At 53.2% G+C, this 17,301-nt stretch overlaps 4 protein-coding genes across 9 annotated transcripts; all 4 read right to left on the bottom strand.

The window, feature by feature from the left end:
- Positions 1–4: 4 nt before the first annotated feature.
- On the bottom strand, positions 5–5,915 carry LOC133500544 (phosphatidylinositol 4-kinase beta-like). Of its 5 annotated transcripts, XM_061819380.1 has the most exons (14): positions 5,694–5,915; positions 4,422–4,817; positions 3,998–4,338; positions 3,555–3,926; positions 3,214–3,441; positions 2,920–3,147; positions 2,743–2,840; positions 2,567–2,671; positions 2,378–2,501; positions 2,181–2,294; positions 1,961–2,112; positions 1,146–1,278; positions 939–1,059; positions 5–857 (listed from the first exon to the last, which is right to left on the bottom strand). In XM_061819380.1, the coding sequence occupies exons 2-14, from the start codon at positions 4,813–4,815 to the stop codon at positions 676–678; spliced, it is 2,592 nt and encodes an 863-aa protein (XP_061675364.1). In that variant the 5' UTR covers positions 4,816–4,817; positions 5,694–5,915; the 3' UTR covers positions 5–675. The 5 variants fall into 5 exon arrangements, with proteins under 5 accessions (XP_061675364.1, XP_061675330.1, XP_061675356.1 ...); XM_061819346.1 differs by having other exon boundaries at positions 5–1,059; XM_061819372.1 differs by having other exon boundaries at positions 5–1,059; positions 2,743–2,834.
- A 386-nt stretch (positions 5,916–6,301) lies between these two features.
- On the bottom strand, positions 6,302–11,615 carry rfx5 (regulatory factor X, 5). 2 transcript variants are annotated; one of them, XM_061819392.1, is made up of 11 exons: positions 11,485–11,615; positions 10,496–10,679; positions 10,397–10,430; positions 10,240–10,322; positions 10,040–10,162; positions 9,847–9,963; positions 9,668–9,746; positions 9,384–9,582; positions 9,243–9,325; positions 9,028–9,156; positions 6,302–8,750 (listed from the first exon to the last, which is right to left on the bottom strand). In XM_061819392.1, the coding sequence occupies exons 2-11, from the start codon at positions 10,615–10,617 to the stop codon at positions 7,782–7,784; spliced, it is 1,938 nt and encodes a 645-aa protein (XP_061675376.1). In that variant the 5' UTR covers positions 10,618–10,679; positions 11,485–11,615; the 3' UTR covers positions 6,302–7,781. The 2 variants fall into 2 exon arrangements, with proteins under 2 accessions (XP_061675376.1, XP_061675386.1); XM_061819402.1 differs by lacking the exon at positions 11,485–11,615 and having other exon boundaries at positions 10,496–11,454.
- A 292-nt stretch (positions 11,616–11,907) lies between these two features.
- On the bottom strand, positions 11,908–13,966 carry psmb4 (proteasome 20S subunit beta 4). Its single transcript, XM_061819447.1, has 8 exons — positions 13,807–13,966; positions 13,152–13,278; positions 12,936–13,015; positions 12,690–12,836; positions 12,520–12,601; positions 12,329–12,445; positions 12,130–12,218; positions 11,908–12,013 (listed from the first exon to the last, which is right to left on the bottom strand). Exons 1-8 carry the CDS (start codon positions 13,929–13,931, stop codon positions 12,001–12,003), a joined length of 780 nt encoding a protein of 259 aa, XP_061675431.1. The 5' UTR covers positions 13,932–13,966; the 3' UTR covers positions 11,908–12,000.
- A 196-nt stretch (positions 13,967–14,162) lies between these two features.
- On the bottom strand, positions 14,163–17,171 carry tmem65 (transmembrane protein 65). Its single transcript, XM_061819333.1, has 7 exons — positions 16,718–17,171; positions 15,766–15,810; positions 15,618–15,685; positions 15,453–15,507; positions 15,199–15,241; positions 15,032–15,137; positions 14,163–14,971 (listed from the first exon to the last, which is right to left on the bottom strand). The coding sequence occupies exons 1-7, from the start codon at positions 16,935–16,937 to the stop codon at positions 14,861–14,863; spliced, it is 648 nt and encodes a 215-aa protein (XP_061675317.1). The 5' UTR covers positions 16,938–17,171; the 3' UTR covers positions 14,163–14,860.
- Positions 17,172–17,301: the final 130 nt, after the last annotated feature.

Genomic DNA, 17,301 nt, shown 5'->3' with positions numbered 1-17,301 from the left:
GGCTAGCTCCTCGCTAGCGATACAAAGGTGTGAGCTCACGTAAAGTGTCTTCAATCAGGTCCCCCTCGAGCAGTCGTACAAACCAAACGTAAACAGGCCGCCCGATTGGCCGGAGTCAACCGCAGGAATGTCGTGTCAGCCAATCGGCAGCGAGACGGCATGTAGTGTAAACTTCGCGCGCGTGTTCTTACAGAGTCGACAAAAAAAAAAAAAAAATGTTCCTTTTACGCGATTAAAAAATGCTTGTTTAAAAAAAAAAAAAAACGCTACGTCAGCGTGAAATTCCAAACGGACCTTTCGTTCGACGTGTAAACAAAAAACCGCGGATTCCGTCGGCGTGCTAATGTCAGCACGTTAGCGTTCCCCTCGCGACTCGTCGTGCTGGGTTTTTTTTTCCGACTGGAAGAGAACGACGAAACGGAACATTCAGCATTTGTCCTGTGCGCAAGGTTAGCGTCAATGCTAAAGCTAATAAAAAAGAAGCTAGGCTAGCGCTGGCGGAAAATAAGGCAGTTGAAGTGGATCGAGGGTAATCTGAAAGCGGATTAAGCAGAAAATAGACAAACGGAAAGATGAAGAAACAAAGCGGAATAGGAAACAGCAGAAGAAGAAGTTTGAGCTGCGGAGAAACGGGGAGTGGAACGGGCGAACAACCCCCCCTGGTGGCGACGGGAGTCACATGATCCCGTTGGTGACGTACTGGAAGGAGTCGTAGAGCTTGGTGGTGATGGAGCGCACCGAGCCGTCCACCAGCTGCTCCAGCAGCAGCTGCAGCTGCTCCTCCGTCAGGCTCATGTGGAAGCGGTCCTTCAGGCCTCGGATGGTCCCGGCGCCCTGGAAGCACGCCAGCTGCGACCCTGCGCAAAATAAAAACCGCAAACCTCGCCAAAACCGCGACACCCACCCGGCAGGGTCTTTGGCGGTCCGCACGGATCTACCTTGCTGCATGATCTCCACGATGTGCAGCACCTTGTCCATGTGCTTCCTGGCCGCGATCATTCCCTGGAGCATCAGCATCTTGTAGTACACAAACATGTCCCCGTCCAGGCCGCCCATCACCTGAACGCACCACAAAAAAAAAAAAAAAAAAAAAAAATGGCGGCACGGAAAACACACGGATTCGGGGTCGGCGCGGGCGGACTCACGTCCACAAACTCCGGGGTGAGCTTGAAGGCGGACGTCTCGAAGCCGAGATTGCGAGGGGAGCTGGACAGGATGAAGCCGAAGTCGATGTGGATGATGTGACCCTCCGAGTCCACCAGGATGTTGCCGTTGTGTCTGCCGGGACAAAATGGTGGCGCGGTCGGGGGCGGGGGGAACGTTCCCGTGGTGACGGATTAGGTTGTCTTTAACTTTGAAGTGCATTGATTGTTGAACAAAATAAGTATTTGAACACCTGAGAAAACCAATGTTTATATTTTGCTACAGTACAACTTTTGTTTGCAATTACTGAGGTCAAACGTTTCCTGGAGTCTTTCACCAGGTTTGCACGCACTGCAGGAGCGATTCTGGCCCACTCCTCCGCACAGATCTTCTCTAGATCAGGACAGGTTTCTGGGCTGTCGCTGAGAAACACGGAGTTTCAACTCCCTTCAAAGATTTTCTCTTGGGTTTAGGTCTGGAGACTGGCTAGGCCACACCAGAACCTTGATGTGCTTCTTACGGAGCCAGTCATTGTGCTTTGGGTCAAAGACCCGGCCACGACCCATGTTCAATGGTGTTCCCCAAAATCTCACAATAAGTGGCCGCGGTCATCCTCTCCTTAATCCAGTGCAGTCGTCCCGTCCCACGTGCAGAAAAACACCCCCAAAGCATGACGCTACCACCCCCGTGCTTCACAGCAGGGACGGTGTTCTTGGAATGAACTCATCATTTGTCTTCCTCCTCAGAGTTCTAACCGATAGGCAGGTGTTCAAATACTTATTTTCTTCACTGTAGCACAAAAAGGGGCTCCACTGACCTGTCTTTGACCTGCAGGAGGTAAGAAACGAGGCTGTAGCCGGCGCAGCTCTGCACAAAATTCCTCTGAGCGCTCAGGAACTGTTCGGTGGTGCAGCTGCCGTGTTCCTGCAGGAAGTAGTCCAGCAGCGACAGCTGACTCTGCTTGCGCACCTGACGCACAAAATGACACGCCGACGTTTACAATTCAGACGTGAACGTGCACGCGACGTCGTTGCTACCTGGTGCAGCGACACGGCGTTGAGGACGGGTTCGATCATGCCGCTGTCCGCCGACATCACCAGGATCTTGTAGGGTTTGATCCACAGAGGGAGTCGCTCCTGCCGCCAGATGGCCTGGAAGACGACAAAGGCGCACGTCGTCCCGGTCGTCGCGCTAAACGGGCCGCGAGTGATTTGGCGTGGGGGGGTGGGGGTACCTGCAGCTGCGTGAGCACCTGATAGGCCAGAAGCTCTTGTCTCAGGTCGTCTCCGCACTTGACGATGACGGGGAGGAGGCGCCAGCTGGGGAGGTGGCCGTACGGGGACGCCTCGCGGATGCGCCTGCACGAACACGCACGCACTTGTTGACTCGCCCTGACGTCACGACGCGCGAGTGCGAGTCCCACCTGACTTTCTCCCCCCAGGGCTCTTTGAGGGCGACGGCCGACGGGTCCTCGGGGTCCTTTCGGAAGGAAGTGGGCGTGTGCGCGAGGTTCTCCGACAAGCGGCGCCTGCGGCCGAGGCGCGGAAGACGTCAGCCGGAACAGGAACGGGAAGCGGACGAGGGCCGGCGCCGACTCACCTGATGTCTCCGGCGGCGACGAATACCTCCCTGCTCTCCACGCTGGTCAGGCTGTCCACGGAAAACTGACTCAGGTTGTCACTGCTGCTCGTCTGAACCTCCGCCGCGCAACAGGAAGTAAACGGGAAGTTAACGGGAAGTAAACAGGAAGCTTGTTAGGACCAGGCCAGCGCTCACCTCCACCTCCAGCTGGCCGATGTCGTCCGTGGCCCAGGCGTCGTCGTCGTTGTCGTAGTTGTGGACGGCGGAGACGCTCCCGCCGGCGGGGTGCGCCGCCGTGACGCCGCAGTCCAGGTTGTCGGCGGAGCCCGCCGAGCGGATCCGGGTCTCGTGGATGCGAGCGGGCACGGCCGACGTCTCAAAGTTGTCGCACTCCAGCACCTCCACGTAGATGATGTACGGAGCCTGTCGCGTACGTCACATCAGCATATTTCGGACTTAAAAAAAAAAACAACATTCGTATCCGCCGACCTTGTCCTTGGAGTTGAGCACGGCCGCCTGCGTGTGCGGGATCCGGACCAGGTGGTGCTGGAAGTCGGCGGTGGGGAGCCAAACCCTGGCGGGAAGTTTGTGGTTGAGCAGCGACAGCTCCGAGATCAGACGCTGCGTCTTCTGCTCCTTGCCGGGGAGCGACGCCAGGCGGCGACCGATGGCCAGCAGGGACTTGACCAGCTCGCGCTGAGGACGCAGACGCTCCGGCTGTGGGGGGGGGACGGGACATCAAAGTCTACCGTGGCGCTCAAAAACAAGTTCTGGGGTCTTCCTTAAACTCTGCCGTGCCGCCATCGCCACAACAAAACGGCCTCACTCACCTCCTCGTGGACAGCCTCCACTTTGGGGTTACTTCCCGTCCTGCGCAGGGCGGCGCCCGACCCGCTCGGCGCGGCGGCGTCCGACTTGGACCGCTGGTGGGTCCTCCGCGAGGGGGACGCGCAAGGCGACCGGGAGGCGTCGGCGCGGCCGCCGCGGTGGGTCCGGGGGCGTGACGGCGAGGGCGTCCGCGGGGGGGCGGAGCCCCGGGCGGCGGCGGCGGAGGGGGGCCGGAGCTCGTCGGAGAGAATGAGTTTGCGGAGTTTGGCTCCTCGGGAATGCCGCTGGGCCGAGATGTGCATGTCGGATGAGTAGGCGCCCAGCAGCCACGCGCACAGTAAAGAGAAGACGATGCTGCCCCCGCAACGATGCACCTGGCAACCAATCGCAGATCAGAAACGCATGCCCCGCCCACAGACTACGGAAAGCGCCGCGTGCGACTCACCAGGTAGGGCTTGATGGCGTCGCCCACCTCGCCGTCCATGTGCACGTACATGCTGAGCAGCTGCGGCAGGTAAAAGTCCACCTCGCCGGCGGGGAAGCCGAAGAGGCGGTTCCCGATGTACGCCTGCACGCCGGGCTCCTTGGACTTGAACAGGTACGCCACCGCCATGGACACGTCGAACAGCTTGGACTCGAACAGGCGCAGGAGCCACGACGACCGATTGGACGGCGGAGGCCCCTCCCCCTCCTCCTCTTCCTCTTTGATGGCGCCTTCCTGCTTCTGCATTTGGACTTGGAGCAGAACTTCCTTGCAGGCCTTCAGCGCCACCTCAGCGTCAATCACTGGACAAACAAAAACAGCAGCTGTCGACTTCACAAATCGAAATATGAAATATATCATCACCCCACGAAATCACCCCGCCCACCTCCACCTTGCTCCGCCCCCTCCTCGGCGTCCGGCGCCGGGTCGGCGTCGCTGCTCAGGCTGCCGCTGCTGCTGGCCACGCTGCCGCTGGGGCTGGAGCTGCGGGGGCTGGCGCTGGGCGACGACGGGCGCTCGTCCGGGGAGGGCGGCGGCAGGGGCGGCTGTGGGCGGGGCTGCGGGTGGCGGTGGTGGTGGTGGCGCCGGCGAGACGGGCAGTCCGACGAACTCCCGGAGCAGCTCGACGAGGACGACGAGGCGCTGGAGGGGGACGAGGGGCACGAGAAGCTGGTGGGCGACAGGGACAAGGGGGCGGGGGCCAAGGCGGGGGGGGAGTGGGCGGGGCTTAGGTGCAGCAGACGCAGGGCGGGGGAGAAGGAAACGTCCGCGTCGGCCATTTCTGTGGAGGACAACGCAAAGTCGGCTATTTAGATATATGTTCATATTTGATCATTTTGTTAAAATGGTCATGATTATTTCATACATCCATTAGATTTAATACAATGGTTTTTTTTTTGCTTAGAATTATGAACTATAAAGTTTGAAACGTCGCGCCGGCTTCAAACGGGTTTTGTTTTCTTGGAAGACTTCACCAACATCTGCTCATTATTCATCTTCGCGCACGCGTTTCATTTTTTATTCACGGCCGCTTCCTCATTCCTCGAAGCGGCTTCTTGATGGGCAACATTCCGGCGGCTTTCTCGCCGTTTGGGGGGGGGGGGGGTGGGTGGGAACACCCCCCCCCCCAAATAACATCAGGCAGGATGTGTTCCACGTCACAGTTCACGGCGGGAGATGCCACGTGTAATATTAATATTTATAAATGATCAGCTGTTCTTTGTCAGGGAGGGACAAAGATTTGCACAAAAAACAGCCCCCACTAGCAGTTTGTGTGTACATGACCTGACTAGCACACGGCTCAAATAAATAAACATACCCCTGTGACGTCATCTCACAAGACATCTGGGACACACACACATCTTGAAACAATCACAAATGCCACTCAAACACGAACGGAACCACACACAAACACACCAGGATCATAATCTGGACTTCTGATTTCACGTGACGCTAACCTCAATTTATCGACGTCACAACAACGAATGCACATATTCTTCTGACGTCACGAGGCAACGCCAGACCAACTTTGTTGACGAGCGACGTGCGCGCGCGCATGCGTGTTTAGCCGCACGGATGACGGGAGACGCAACAACGAAACAAATCAAATGTATAAATCATAAATTCATACTGTGCAGGAAGAGCGGAGGACGCTTACCGGAAGGGAAAATTGAGCGAAGTTAGGCCGCTTTGGACGGCGTCCAAATTTGCGCTGGGGGGTTTCTAACCTTCAGGCGCCAATCGAGTCCACTTCGGCAAGCGGGGGCGCTTTCAGGGTGTACACGCATCCATCTGGTTCCGTTCTGGTTCGTTTGTGGACGTGCCGACGGTGATCGGTCTGATTTGTTTTCAGGCAGCAGTGACGCAATATCAATCACGTTCCCGGTATGCAGCATGAGCACACATCCGGTTACGGCCGATAAAATAAAAGCTCACGCGTTTTGGGTGTGTGACGCGGCGAGTGCATCGACACCCGTTGATCGTTGTATTTATTCATATTTAAACCATTTCTTAAGGTAAATTTATGGAATGAGTGGAGACTTCCTCGAGCATCTCACAGTTTCACCAATCTATTTTATTTTGAAAGAGCACTCCAAGGTTTTCGATGGCTAATTTTGTTTCTTGTGACGCTGCGGATTTTTTTTTAATGTTTTGCCTTTTTAAGTGTTCCGCTTGGACAAAAAAAAAAAAAAAAAATCGGAGCACCACCCTTCCGAAGACGTACTGATTTTGTCATCCACCCCCCCCCTTATTTTTGTTTTGTTTGTAGAACAAAAGACAGAACAGCTTCCGGGGTTTGAATCTGAATCCTGTCGGCAAGAGATCAAATAAAAAAAATGGATGAAGGGACTTATAAAATAAATAAATCCAAGGCGCAATTATGTCGTAAACGTGACTGATTTTTTTTTTTATTCCTTCAGGCCACGTAGGAAAATAGATCCTTCCACTTCCTCTTCACAACACACTGAACACACAAGAAAAGCAAAGGTGCGTTTTGCTGATTATTGTCGTTTTTGCTTTCTTTTCTTTTTTTTTAAACAGTTGGATTGTCAACTGTGAACGAGACATTTGAAGAACACGTCGAGAATCAAGAAAGAAAAGGTATAAAGTGCAAACAAGACAACACAAATACAAAAAAATAATAATAATAAGTAAAACCATGCGGCACAGGTTGTCAGAGCAACACACAAAATGTCACGAAAACACAAGCTCGAGGGACTACATTACCCACAATGCCTCAGCCAAACGTCAGGATGGAATCACACACACAAAAAAACAGTAACAATTTGACATCACACAGACGTGACATCACTTCCTCCCTCCCTCCTTCTACTTCCTGTGTCAAAGTGCAAGACGCGTGCGAGCGTTTCAGAAACACACGCGCGTACGTTACCCGAGTCCCGATCGTTGCCGTCCGGAGATTTCTCCGCGCGACGTCTTTTACAAGCTCGGCTTCCCGCCAACGCTAAAGAACCTGAACGCGTCCACTTCCTGTGTCGCAAATCCCCCCGCCGTTGCCGGGGGAAACCTGACAGCACCCCCCATCATATATTTACTGCTGCGGCGTTAGTGCAAACAAACGCGAGTTAACGCGCTAGACATATTTTACTGCATGTGAACATTTCCCCAAACGTTGTGCTCGTTGTTGCCGACCGGTGACGTCACAGCGGAGGCCACGCCCCCCCGATGACGCCATTGCTTTCGCCGGGTGCCGTGGGTTTCGAAAGACCAATCAGACGGGACGTCAGTGCGTCGAGTGACCGATCCCTTTGCGCGTCGGGCCTCGCACTCACGTAAACACGCGTGTATGAATAAACGCACACCCGCGCGCAAACACGCTAAAAACACAAACACAAAGTGAAACATGCACACGCACACACGTAGAGACGGAAAGTGTGCGTAGCAGAACAGTCGGAGGGGCAAAAAAAAAAACCAAAAAAAAAAACACACGAACGAGGAGAGGTCAGCGTAGAGAACCCCGAGCGGGTTCTGACCCGTAGTAAGTCAGCTTCCTGTTGGTCCACCGGACAGAATACTACTTCCTTTTTGGGCCCGTGGGTGGTCCGGAGAGGGGAGTGCGGGGGTGTCCGAAGGACGGACGGAGCCGCAGTCTACAGCGTTTAGTGCAATGGGAGATCACGTTCACGGTTAGGCTTCATTCGTCCCTCCTGATTGGTGGGATTTCCGCCCATGAGAAGGGTGAGGGGGCGGAGCTTGAGGTAAAAAAAAAAAGGGGTGGCGGCTTTTAGGGGCTGTCCACTGGCTCCTCCTCCTCCTTTCTGACCACAGAAGAAGAAGAAGAAGAAGAGGAAGAAGAGGGCGGGTTGACGTCCATCGGCATCAGCGTGATTTCCACTTCGCCGCACTCGCGTTGCATTCTGGGAGATGCGAGGGGAGGGTTGTTGTTGTTTTTGTTGTTGTTGTTGTTGGGCCTGGGCGCCTTCTGGATGACCTCCACCATGGGCGTGCGACCGGACGGTGCCAGTTCCCAGCCGGCGTTCCCAGCGCTCTGGAAGAGCAGCAGCGGGCGGGCGTGGCGGTCGGGCTCGGGCGGGGCGGCGCCACCACCCGGCTGGCACTGCACCACCACGCCGCCTCCCGGCTGGCCGTGCTGGGCTGCGTCCGGCGCCGCGGGGAGGGCGCTCAGGAGCAGGCTCGGCGGCTCCTGGATCACCAGCTCCAGAACCGACTGCGAGGCGGACGAACACGAAGACGCCTTTTGGATGACGCCGCCCGTCACCGAGGTGATGACGCGGCCGTGGGGTGTCGGCGGAGGAGGCGGGGCCGGCGGCGGCAAAGCGTCCTCCGGGCGAGGTTTCCTCGGTCTTCCGCGTTTTCGTTTGACTGGAGGGGTCGCCGCCAGACCGCCTGACGAAGTGCCCACCGTGGCCTCCAGGGGTCGCTTGCCGGCGCCGTCTCTCACTTTCTGGAGCACGGACGGGGGCGACGCCACTTTCTCCCGTTCGTAGGACAAGCACCCCTGCGGGACGATCATGAGGGGCAGCGGCCCGCCCTGTTGCTGGGGCAGCGTCGCCATGGCGATCACCTTCACGCCGCTCGCCGCCGCGGGGCCGCCGGTCCCGGAGGCGGGTCCCGCGCCGGATGAGTCTTTGGGCGCTAGGGAAGGCGGCGACGAGCGCACCGACAGCGGCGTCTTGTCCGGGATGGAGCTGCGGGGGAGGATTCTGGGAAGCTGCTTCATGTACGCCTCCACCTGCGGCACACGAGTCATTTTATAGCAATACGGCGGTGATTATTGCCACAAATCTATAATCAAAATAGATTTTGTGCATGACACACAATATAACTGTGGCCTTAGAAAGTCGGCTTAGCTTAATGCTAACAAGCAATGTAAAACTCCATAGATGGGCTAACGAATCAGTGTCATGCTGTACAAGTTGTCACTAGTTCCATATGTATGGACTTAAAATTGCCCACGGCAAAAACCGAATGACCCGAAAACCGGCCCGCACGAGGACCTGGCAACCCACCGCAGGCCGAAGAGAGGTGACGGCGGGAGAGGGCGGAGCCTCCAGCGACAGCGCTTTGGCGGAGGGTGCGTTCTTGTCCGCGGCCGCCGTCTTCAGAGCGGCCGTGGAGGCCGAGTCCCCGCAGTCCCTCTGGGGGGGGGGGGGGGGGGACAGGAAGTGGCGAGCGGCTGTGACAGGAAGCGACGGAAGAAACTCGCGGGTGAGCAGTCGGTTACCTTGAGGTCTGCGGGGGCGTCGCCCTCGCATTTGGACGCCAGGGGGGTTTTCTTGATGACTTTGTGCGGCTTGGCGGGACCTCCTGAAATACGCAAATATTATCACCGTGGAAACACGCGCGGGCACACGCACGCACTTACCCGCCAGCGCCGCCGACGCCACCAGCTCGGCTTGGCTGCACCGCGGGTTGACGATGTGCTCCTGGATCAGGTAGCGAGCGATCTCCACCACCGTGTCGAAGGAGCGCTTCAGGATCTTCTGCGCCCAATCGCAGATGAGCTCGCACGCCGCCTCCGTCACTTCCTGCTTGTAGGTCTGCACCAGCTCCGTCAACTCCGCCTGACGACAACGAGGAGGCGGGAAATAAACGCGTGAAGGACAAAAAGGTTGGGAGGACGAGTAACGAGGAGGCGCGTGCACGTACCGGGTCGTTCTTGAGGTCCAGGTTGGGCAACAGCGGCATGTTGAGGACCGTCTTCCTCCTGATCCCGCTGTAGCAGTACGTGCCTCCCTCGGCAGTTAAGGAAACGTCGCGCAACACGCTAGCACAACCCTCCCACCCAACCCCCCCCCCCGTCTCCGTGGCAACGCCCGTTAGGATATTTGGACTGTCCTCGGCCGCCGAGCCGCCGCGCTTTAATGTTGGGGAAAATGTCCCGGATGATTTTCCCGAAGTTGGCGGCGCTCAGCGGCCGATGCTGCAGGTTCTCGCAGTAGCGCCTGGAAAGGGCACAGGATGCACAGACAGCACGCTGGGCGAGTCAGTATGTGTGCGGGCGTGTTTGTGTAAGCTCACTTGTAGGTTTCGTAGACATCCTGCTTGGGCAGACACGTGTCCGAGTGCTCCTCCAAGTGGCTCCGGATCCAGTTGCACGTGTGGAGTTGTTCCGACGTGTTGAACAAACTGTCGCCGCCTCCGCTGCGAACACACAAGGGAAAAGTTCAGGGTACGCATTTTTGGGGCGCGGGGGTGCAGGAGGCGGGGCTACGTCAGACCTTTTGTCGCCGGCCCCGAGGCCCGAGGGCAGCTGGAGGTACAGGTACAGCTTGTCGTTGTCGGAGAAGCGCTGAACGTCTTGCTGTCGGACGACGACGACGGCAAAATGATTCACATACCTCGGGTCAACAGTTTTTCGACACGTGCGGGATTTACCAGGATCTGGTCCACTTTGGTCTGAACGCTCTTCCTGCAACGGAACACAAACGACGATAAAAGCGGCGCACGGATTTCGGTGTCGTCGATCCGACGTACGAGATGTTGGTCTTCAGCTTCTGCAGCAGCATGCTGGGCTCCGTGTCGCCGTCGGCCGCGTCCGGGTCGCCCTCCTCCTCGCCGCCGGGGCGACGGTGCTGCTGCTGCTGCTCCTCCAACATGTGGACCGGCTAAGCGGCGCTCGGGAGCACCATCGGACCGCGGCGCAACCTTCAAAGTGGATCTGCAAACATCCGAGATGACAAAAACGCAACTGCTGAAGTCATGTCAATTCGCAATTTATCGTTTCAAGTTTGTTAGTCCAGATTAGGGTGATCTGGAGATGATTCAGGGGCGAAAGGTGGGTTACACCCGGGACTGGTCGCCACACTGCAAAGACAAACACAACTGTGGACAACTTAGTCTTCAGTGGGCTCGGAGCTCAGATTCGAACACTACGAGCCAGACGCGGGCAACCACCAGCCCACCGTCCCGCCCTCATCAAATATTAAAAAATACAAATGAGAACAAAGCATGTCATATGTGAGTTTCGACACTGGTCGCTGCGCATCCCCGCTAGGCGAGCCGCCTCCGCGCGACTGCGGCGACTCGGACCCGAGCGGAGGCGGGGAAGCGACGCGAAGTTGCCGGGCGGACGGGCCGGCCGGCCGGCCCCCCGCCATGTGTCGGCTTCCTCCGAGCGGGCGAGTTAGCGCCGAGCTAAGAAGCGGCTAGCCGTCACGCTAGCGGACACCGTGACAACCACCGCCGCCATCGCGAACATCCTCATCCTCACGCGCGCACAATGACGTCCAAACGCGAAGGGCGACGTTTGTCAACATGCGATTGTCACAACGCTAAGCTAGCCTAGCTCGTTGCTACCAAATAGCACAAGCTAGCAAGCGTCGAGGCGAGCCGTCCGCTTGTTTCCGGGCGCCGTTTGACTTGGAAATAACTCGCCAACACGGGGAATTAGTTATGTCACGAAATAACAGAAGCACCCATCACTAGCGTCAGTGTTAACCTTTTTAAAAACAAAAAGAAAGTACCTGAGCCAAGCTACAGCAAAAAAAGCCCTTGTGATTTTTTTTGTGATTGGACGAACGTGTTATGTCTGCCTGACTACAAAGAGCACGTCCTTTCCCATTGGTGGGCGGGCGCTAACCTGCCCGGATACCCGAAACTGGCTGCATTCCATTCGTCGACGCGAAACATTTTTCTGACGGAGATTATTCTGATTGGACAGCGGCGTCTGGTCTGCCCAGTTACGAGACAGACGATTTCGTCTCTGCAATTCTGCATGTCAACAACCTGTCTGGAACATTCATCACGTTTTAATAATAGCAATAAGGGTACTAACAATAACAGTAATCACCCAAAAATGTGTATGTCGGGTTAAATAGTGACAATTAACAAACTGTGCAAAATCTAAGATATTCACCTGCATATTTACAAAAGAAAACTAAACAATGTTTGTGTTAACATTTGTTTTAATGATACAAAAGTGACAAGAATCAAACATTTGCGCGACAGCAGAGCAAATGGAAGTTGGCTCCCTCTGGTGTTCATTCAAAGCCACTGCAGAAAAAAAGAACAAAATATTTGCACAATTAGATGGCGTTCCGCGCTTGTACGACTTCCGCGTGCAACCTTTCCCGGCGGAGGAGGACGCGCACATGAACTTTGAACCCTACCTGACCATGTGAGCGATGTCCCAGTTGGTTTCGGACGACAGCGGGCCCGTGATCTCCACGCCCTCCTCGGTTACTATGGCGATCTCGTACTGAAACAACAAAAAACACGCGTGAGAAACTTAGCAGACCGGCAAATTAGATGACATTTTAACTACAATTGGAGTACTACTATCTTTTTAAAAATTTCATTTAAACTCACTCTGTTGTAGGAGCGAGCGTCTCTGTAGTAGAGAACTTTGAGGCAGCGTTCCACCAGCTCGCGAGCTTCCTGTTTGCTGACCTCCGTCTTGTTCTCCAGAGCCTCCCGCATCAGAGGCTGCGGACACGCCCGCAAAAGGGTCAAACGCACGGGCGAGCAGAGCGGATCTCGTGGGAGGGCGAGGGACTGACCTGAGCCAGGTAGGCGCCGAAGCCGGTGGCCACCGTGGGAGCCTCGTAGGCCACCCCCAGCTTGTCCACGTAGCCCAGGAAACTACGGCGAAACCAGACAGCTCGCGCTTTTTATTCCTATTGTAGCCGTGCACATACCGTGTTCAATTTCGAACTACGTGGGTGCTGACCTCTGTCCGTCGTAGAAGCCGCCGATGACCACCGTGTTCCACAGGGGGTTCATCTTACTCCGGCGATTGTACATGACCCTGGTGAGCCAGGAGTGCATGGCCTTGGGGCTGTAGCTGTGGCCGTCCCCCAGCAGCTCCTCGTCGATGCTGACAGAGGAGGGAGAAGAAAAAAAAAAAAAAAAAAAAAGCAAAGCTCGCTTTATCGTCAAATCCGTTTTCCCACTATGCCCGAGGATGTGGGCTTACACCATCTGCTCGATGACCTGCTTGAGGTACTGGTAGTCGGCGTAGTCGCCCGACGCACCCAGGATGGTGCTGTTGTTCACCTAGATGGGGAAGGACGACACAAAACAAAATTTTCATCTAGGTCACATGAAATTTAGTATTGTGCATTTTTGGTTTTTTTTGTGAGGAGTGTATCCGTTTCCATAGACACGAACGCATCGCACGGGCAAGCGTCACCTTCATGAGTCGGGAGATGTTCCGGAACCTCGCCAGGGAGCCGTACGACCCCAACATGTCGGCCGCCATGACCACGCCGCCTGTGAATTTCACCGCCAGCACCGACGTTCCGGTCACCATCGGGGTCCTGCGTGCAAAAATTTAACACACGATGACAAAGAAATTACAATAATGTTGGATCTTTTCCATCATATTGTGTCAAATATTCTGCTTCAATTACATCCATGAGTATAACTACTGTATATGTCCTACAGACCCCACCCACTAATTAGTATTTTGTACCCATAAATAAGACTCAAATTCTATTATGTTTGCATATTACAGCTTTATTGTACCCACCATTATCATTTCTCCCTCGCTGTCATGTTTACGAGGTTAAATGGAAAAACCGAACAGTGACAGTGCGAGTGCTAACGTTAGCATGCTAATTCAACAAACAAACACGAGTGGAAGATACCATTTACATTAAAACTCATTCGCAATTCATCAAAATTCTCGTTTAAAGTGACGCAGATCCTAAAGTGAGGATCTTAACGCAAGTTAGCTTAGCATCACTTAGCTCAACGATGATGCAGCAGAGGCGCACAAAGCGAAAGTCAAAACGGTTCAAACGAAACAAAAGCCAGCATTAAAACGGCGGAAGCTTTGGGCTCACAGCGTGTGGCGGACCGGGCCGACAGCCGGACTCTCCCTGACGCCGCTTCTGCCGGGAAACGCGTAAAACTCGCCCGGTTTGGGTCCATTTGGCCACAAGTTGAGATTTAAGCCGTTCACCGCCATGTTGGGGAAGTCTTTTGACGGAAATTACGTCACGATACGGTGGCTCTTGTTGCCTGAGGCATGAACTGCGTCGCCACCTGGTGTTACAGTTGGGCAACTACACACTGTATAATAATTATTATTTTTTTTACTTTATCGGAGTTAGTTTGAGTGTCAAAAACACTGTTATAATTTTACAATAAATAAATCTAATTCTACTGCATAATCAAATGTGGTGCATCAAAACAATCATGAATTCATTTCTCTTTTATTAAAACATATTTATGACAGAGTGGTACAAAAACATGTGTTGTACGTGTAGTAAAAAGAACAAACATCTCATTTTGACTCCCTGGAAAGTTCATCTTGGTCAATTTAGGAAGAAATTGTTCCACAGAATATACAAAATATTGCTGAAGTATTTGTCAGAAAAAAAAAATGTTTCCATGCAAAATAAGGCATGTTAGAGTCAATGGGTTCGCTTTCATTGCGTCACGAGAGAACGTTCCAGAATTTCTTTGTCTCTGAATCCATGTAAATAATAATTTGTCATTTTGAGTGTGACAAAAAATGAAGACAAAAGAGAGTTGACTTTGGTGCAAAAACATCTGGAGGGTCACCTCCCTCTAAATAGTGAACACTACCAAAATAAAAGAAAACCCAAACTACTTGTTCTTAACGTTCTACCTCATTTGTAGCCACAGAAGCTCGTATTTGTGCAAAAACATATCTACGGTATATATTTCCTCCATTTAAGTTGTTTGTTTAGCAGTTAGGACATTCTAAGCAAGCACGTCCCCTCCATAAAAAAAATAATTTGTGCGTCACAATGCATGCAATGATCGCGTGCACCGGGAGGTAGCGGTCAGTCAGCAGGTTGGCTGGTAGTGTTGGACAGGAAGTTAGCGAGAACGCGGCTTCCCGCGTGAGCTTTGCCGTCCGTTTCTGCATCAGGATGGCGCCCGCTTCTCCGCTTTGGCCTTCTTGTCGTCGTCGTCGCTGATGAACAAGAGCGGGAACATCCCCAGAACGCAGCCGATGAAGACGCCGATGGCTTTGCCCTGCGAACGCGCACGACGTTAGCTCGGGGGCGTTTGACGCGGACCGCCGGGTCGCCTCACCGTGTGCGAGCTGAGACGGGTCTGCCACATGTCGGCCTGCTTGGGGGTCAGGTCCGGGACCTGCATGCCCAGTCTGGACGCCAGCGCCTCCACGTAGCCTGCCAAGCTGAGCGAACGCGCTAACTTGGAGACGGCGTACACAGCGACACGTACGAGAAAGTTCTTACCCGAGACCCGCCAAGTCGGAAACCAGGTTCCCCAGAGCGGCGGCTGCAGAACAGAAAATCAAAAACATTTCATTCAGTCATTCTTCCCCTTCCGCTGCTTTGATAGCCTCTCGCTCTCGTTTGCCGTCAAGATCGACACGCACGTTGTCATGACGACAAAGTCTCAAGCGTGAATAAAACATCACAGCCGAGCTTCAGTCGGCCGCCAACCTCGTTACCGCTTTTCGAAAGCTGAATCGGGAATTGGATCTCACCGGCCATGGTGGAGATTCCCAGCGTGATTCCGATGGAGAGCTCGATCTGCGTTCCCTGCGGGACGCACCGAGAAGAAAAAAAAAAAAAAAAAAAAAGAGAGAGAAAAAGTTGTACACCGCCGACGCCGTAAACAACCCGCGAACACAAGGTGGGCCGCCACTCACAGCGGAGATCATGATGGCGTTGTCCAGGAAACCAAAGCCGATGAAAGGGAGGGTGTTGTGGAATAAAACTGGAAAAAGATCAAATACATCTGAGGCGTGCATTTATGTGTGTGTGTTTTTGTTGTGTGTGTGTGGATGAGATGCTCACCATATCTAATCTGAGCTGCAGTGGGTGGCGAGGGTTCCACAGTCTCTGTTGGGAAAAATTACAAATAAACAAACAAACAAAAAAGTAAATTTGTTAACTCATTTTTTTAAAATAAAAAAAACATTTTTTTAAAATTTTATATTTCATAATATAACAAAGATCTTAAAAAAAGAAAACAATACAGCTGATGATAATTAAGACACTAATCCCAAAATTTGACAAGCATACTGAATACAATAAATAAATTACAACACGCCAGTCAGTCAGATTTTCTAAAAAAAAAAAAAAAAGTACATTATTGGAAATAAAAAAAAGGAAACTAAGTGCAAGCACAGCCAGTTCACATGACGATTTCATCTTTTAGGATTTTTTTTTTTTTTAAAAGTTTCCGTTGACTCCCACCCTCGTGACAAACTTCTATTTTCGGGGCAAAAAGGAGACGGCGCTGACAGTTACGACAGTTATCGGTAGTCACAGGAAAACCTTTGCGACGCTTTTAACCCGTTAATGGTAAATACATTTCAGGAAGTTTTTGGATTAAATTTTGATATTTTTAAATTGTGAATTTTTCTACATGGAACTATGACTCACGTACAACACAAAATTCTAGCAAAAACATGACTTCATTTATTGTAATATAAATTCTTGTAAAATGAAAGGTTATATTCTATTCCTAAACCAGCTCGTCCCATACCACACATAATTCAAGTATATTTTTGTGTAAAAGGGTAATCATTTTCCCCTCACTAAATGACATGTTTACCTCGTTATGTTACAAATATTGAGGGACAAAATTACGACTCTTTATGACGTTTTCTTTGCTATGACTGAAAATATGCAGCCAATGGAAAGCGGCACAGGTGAGACCAATCACGGCCAGCGTTCAGCTGTAGGCCACGCCCATTCTTTTTCAAAGCCCGCCAGGTGAGCCTCGAGGCAGGAAGTGACGCACCTTGGGCGATGGCGATGGATTCGAAGTTCTGGAGCTCCTTGAGCAAACAGGACCTCTCGCGTGCCTGCAGCCGGTAGATGAACTCTTTGGCCCGCTTGGGCGAGTTCAGCGGCTCCCTGGGCTCGTTGCGGCCGTGAGTTCCGAGCGGACGCCGCGGCCAGCGGTGAGCGGCTCCGCCCGCCTGGAGCCTCGGCAGCCGAACCGAGCACAAGCGGAACATCCCGAGCAAATGGCACCGAGACGAATTACTTCCAGTCTTCCGGTGGCCGATGTAGTTGCTTCCGAACGTCCGCCCGCAATGAACGAGCGACTTTCAGCAGTCGTTTTGTGTCTCTTGTTCAAGTTGCGAGCACTCCGAACCATCTAAGAGTCAAGCCCCACCGGGTGAGGCACATTTCCGGTTAATGCCTTCAGGATAAAACGCCTGACTTCCGCTTTCCCCGTGTTGTTCCAAATTGAAACTAACAATGAGCTTACTTTTTAATGTAATAATATTAGATGAGTTTATGATATTGAAGTGCCTGATACATTTACAACTTCAACTATTAAGAGGCAAGTATACAATTTTTTGGGGAGGAGCATTA

This window comes from Syngnathoides biaculeatus, chromosome 1 (assembly GCF_019802595.1).
Source record: "Syngnathoides biaculeatus isolate LvHL_M chromosome 1, ASM1980259v1, whole genome shotgun sequence".
Lineage (NCBI taxonomy): Eukaryota > Metazoa > Chordata > Actinopteri > Syngnathiformes > Syngnathidae > Syngnathoides > Syngnathoides biaculeatus.
Note: the sequence above shows the minus strand (reverse complement) of the source record. Positions and strands in the feature narration are given on the sequence as shown.

Excerpts from the sequence above, each read along its gene's own strand:
- LOC133500544 (XM_061819346.1), bottom strand. The coding sequence starts at position 4,815 with ATGGCCGACGCGGACGTTTCCTTCTCCCCCGCCCTGCGTCTGCTGCAC. Across the intron at positions 2,502-2,566 it reads CCCTGGGGGGAGAAAGTCAG|GCGCATCCGCGAGGCGTCCC; the intron begins GTGGGACTCGCA and ends GTGTTCGTGCAG. Across the intron at positions 2,295-2,377 it reads AGGTGCTCACGCAGCTGCAG|GCCATCTGGCGGCAGGAGCG; the intron begins GTACCCCCACCC and ends GTCGTCTTCCAG.
- rfx5 (XM_061819392.1), bottom strand. The coding sequence starts at position 10,617 with ATGTTGGAGGAGCAGCAGCAGCAGCACCGTCGCCCCGGCGGCGAGGAG. Across the intron at positions 10,431-10,495 it reads AAGCTGAAGACCAACATCTC|GAAGAGCGTTCAGACCAAAG; the intron begins GTACGTCGGATC and ends GTTCCGTTGCAG. Across the intron at positions 9,964-10,039 it reads GATGTCTACGAAACCTACAA|GCGCTACTGCGAGAACCTGC; the intron begins GTGAGCTTACAC and ends TGCCCTTTCCAG.
- psmb4 (XM_061819447.1), bottom strand. The coding sequence starts at position 13,931 with ATGGCGGTGAACGGCTTAAATCTCAACTTGTGGCCAAATGGACCCAAA. Across the intron at positions 12,602-12,689 it reads GGCTTCTACGACGGACAGAG|TTTCCTGGGCTACGTGGACA; the intron begins GTCAGCACCCAC and ends GTTTCGCCGTAG. Across the intron at positions 12,219-12,328 it reads ACGCTCGCTCCTACAACAGA|TACGAGATCGCCATAGTAAC; the intron begins GTGAGTTTAAAT and ends TTGTTGTTTCAG.
- tmem65 (XM_061819333.1), bottom strand. The coding sequence starts at position 16,937 with ATGTTCCGCTTGTGCTCGGTTCGGCTGCCGAGGCTCCAGGCGGGCGGA. Across the intron at positions 15,138-15,198 it reads TCCGACTTGGCGGGTCTCGG|CTTGGCAGGCTACGTGGAGG; the intron begins GTAAGAACTTTC and ends GCGTTCGCTCAG. Across the intron at positions 14,972-15,031 it reads CCCGTCTCAGCTCGCACACG|GGCAAAGCCATCGGCGTCTT; the intron begins GTGAGGCGACCC and ends GCGCGTTCGCAG.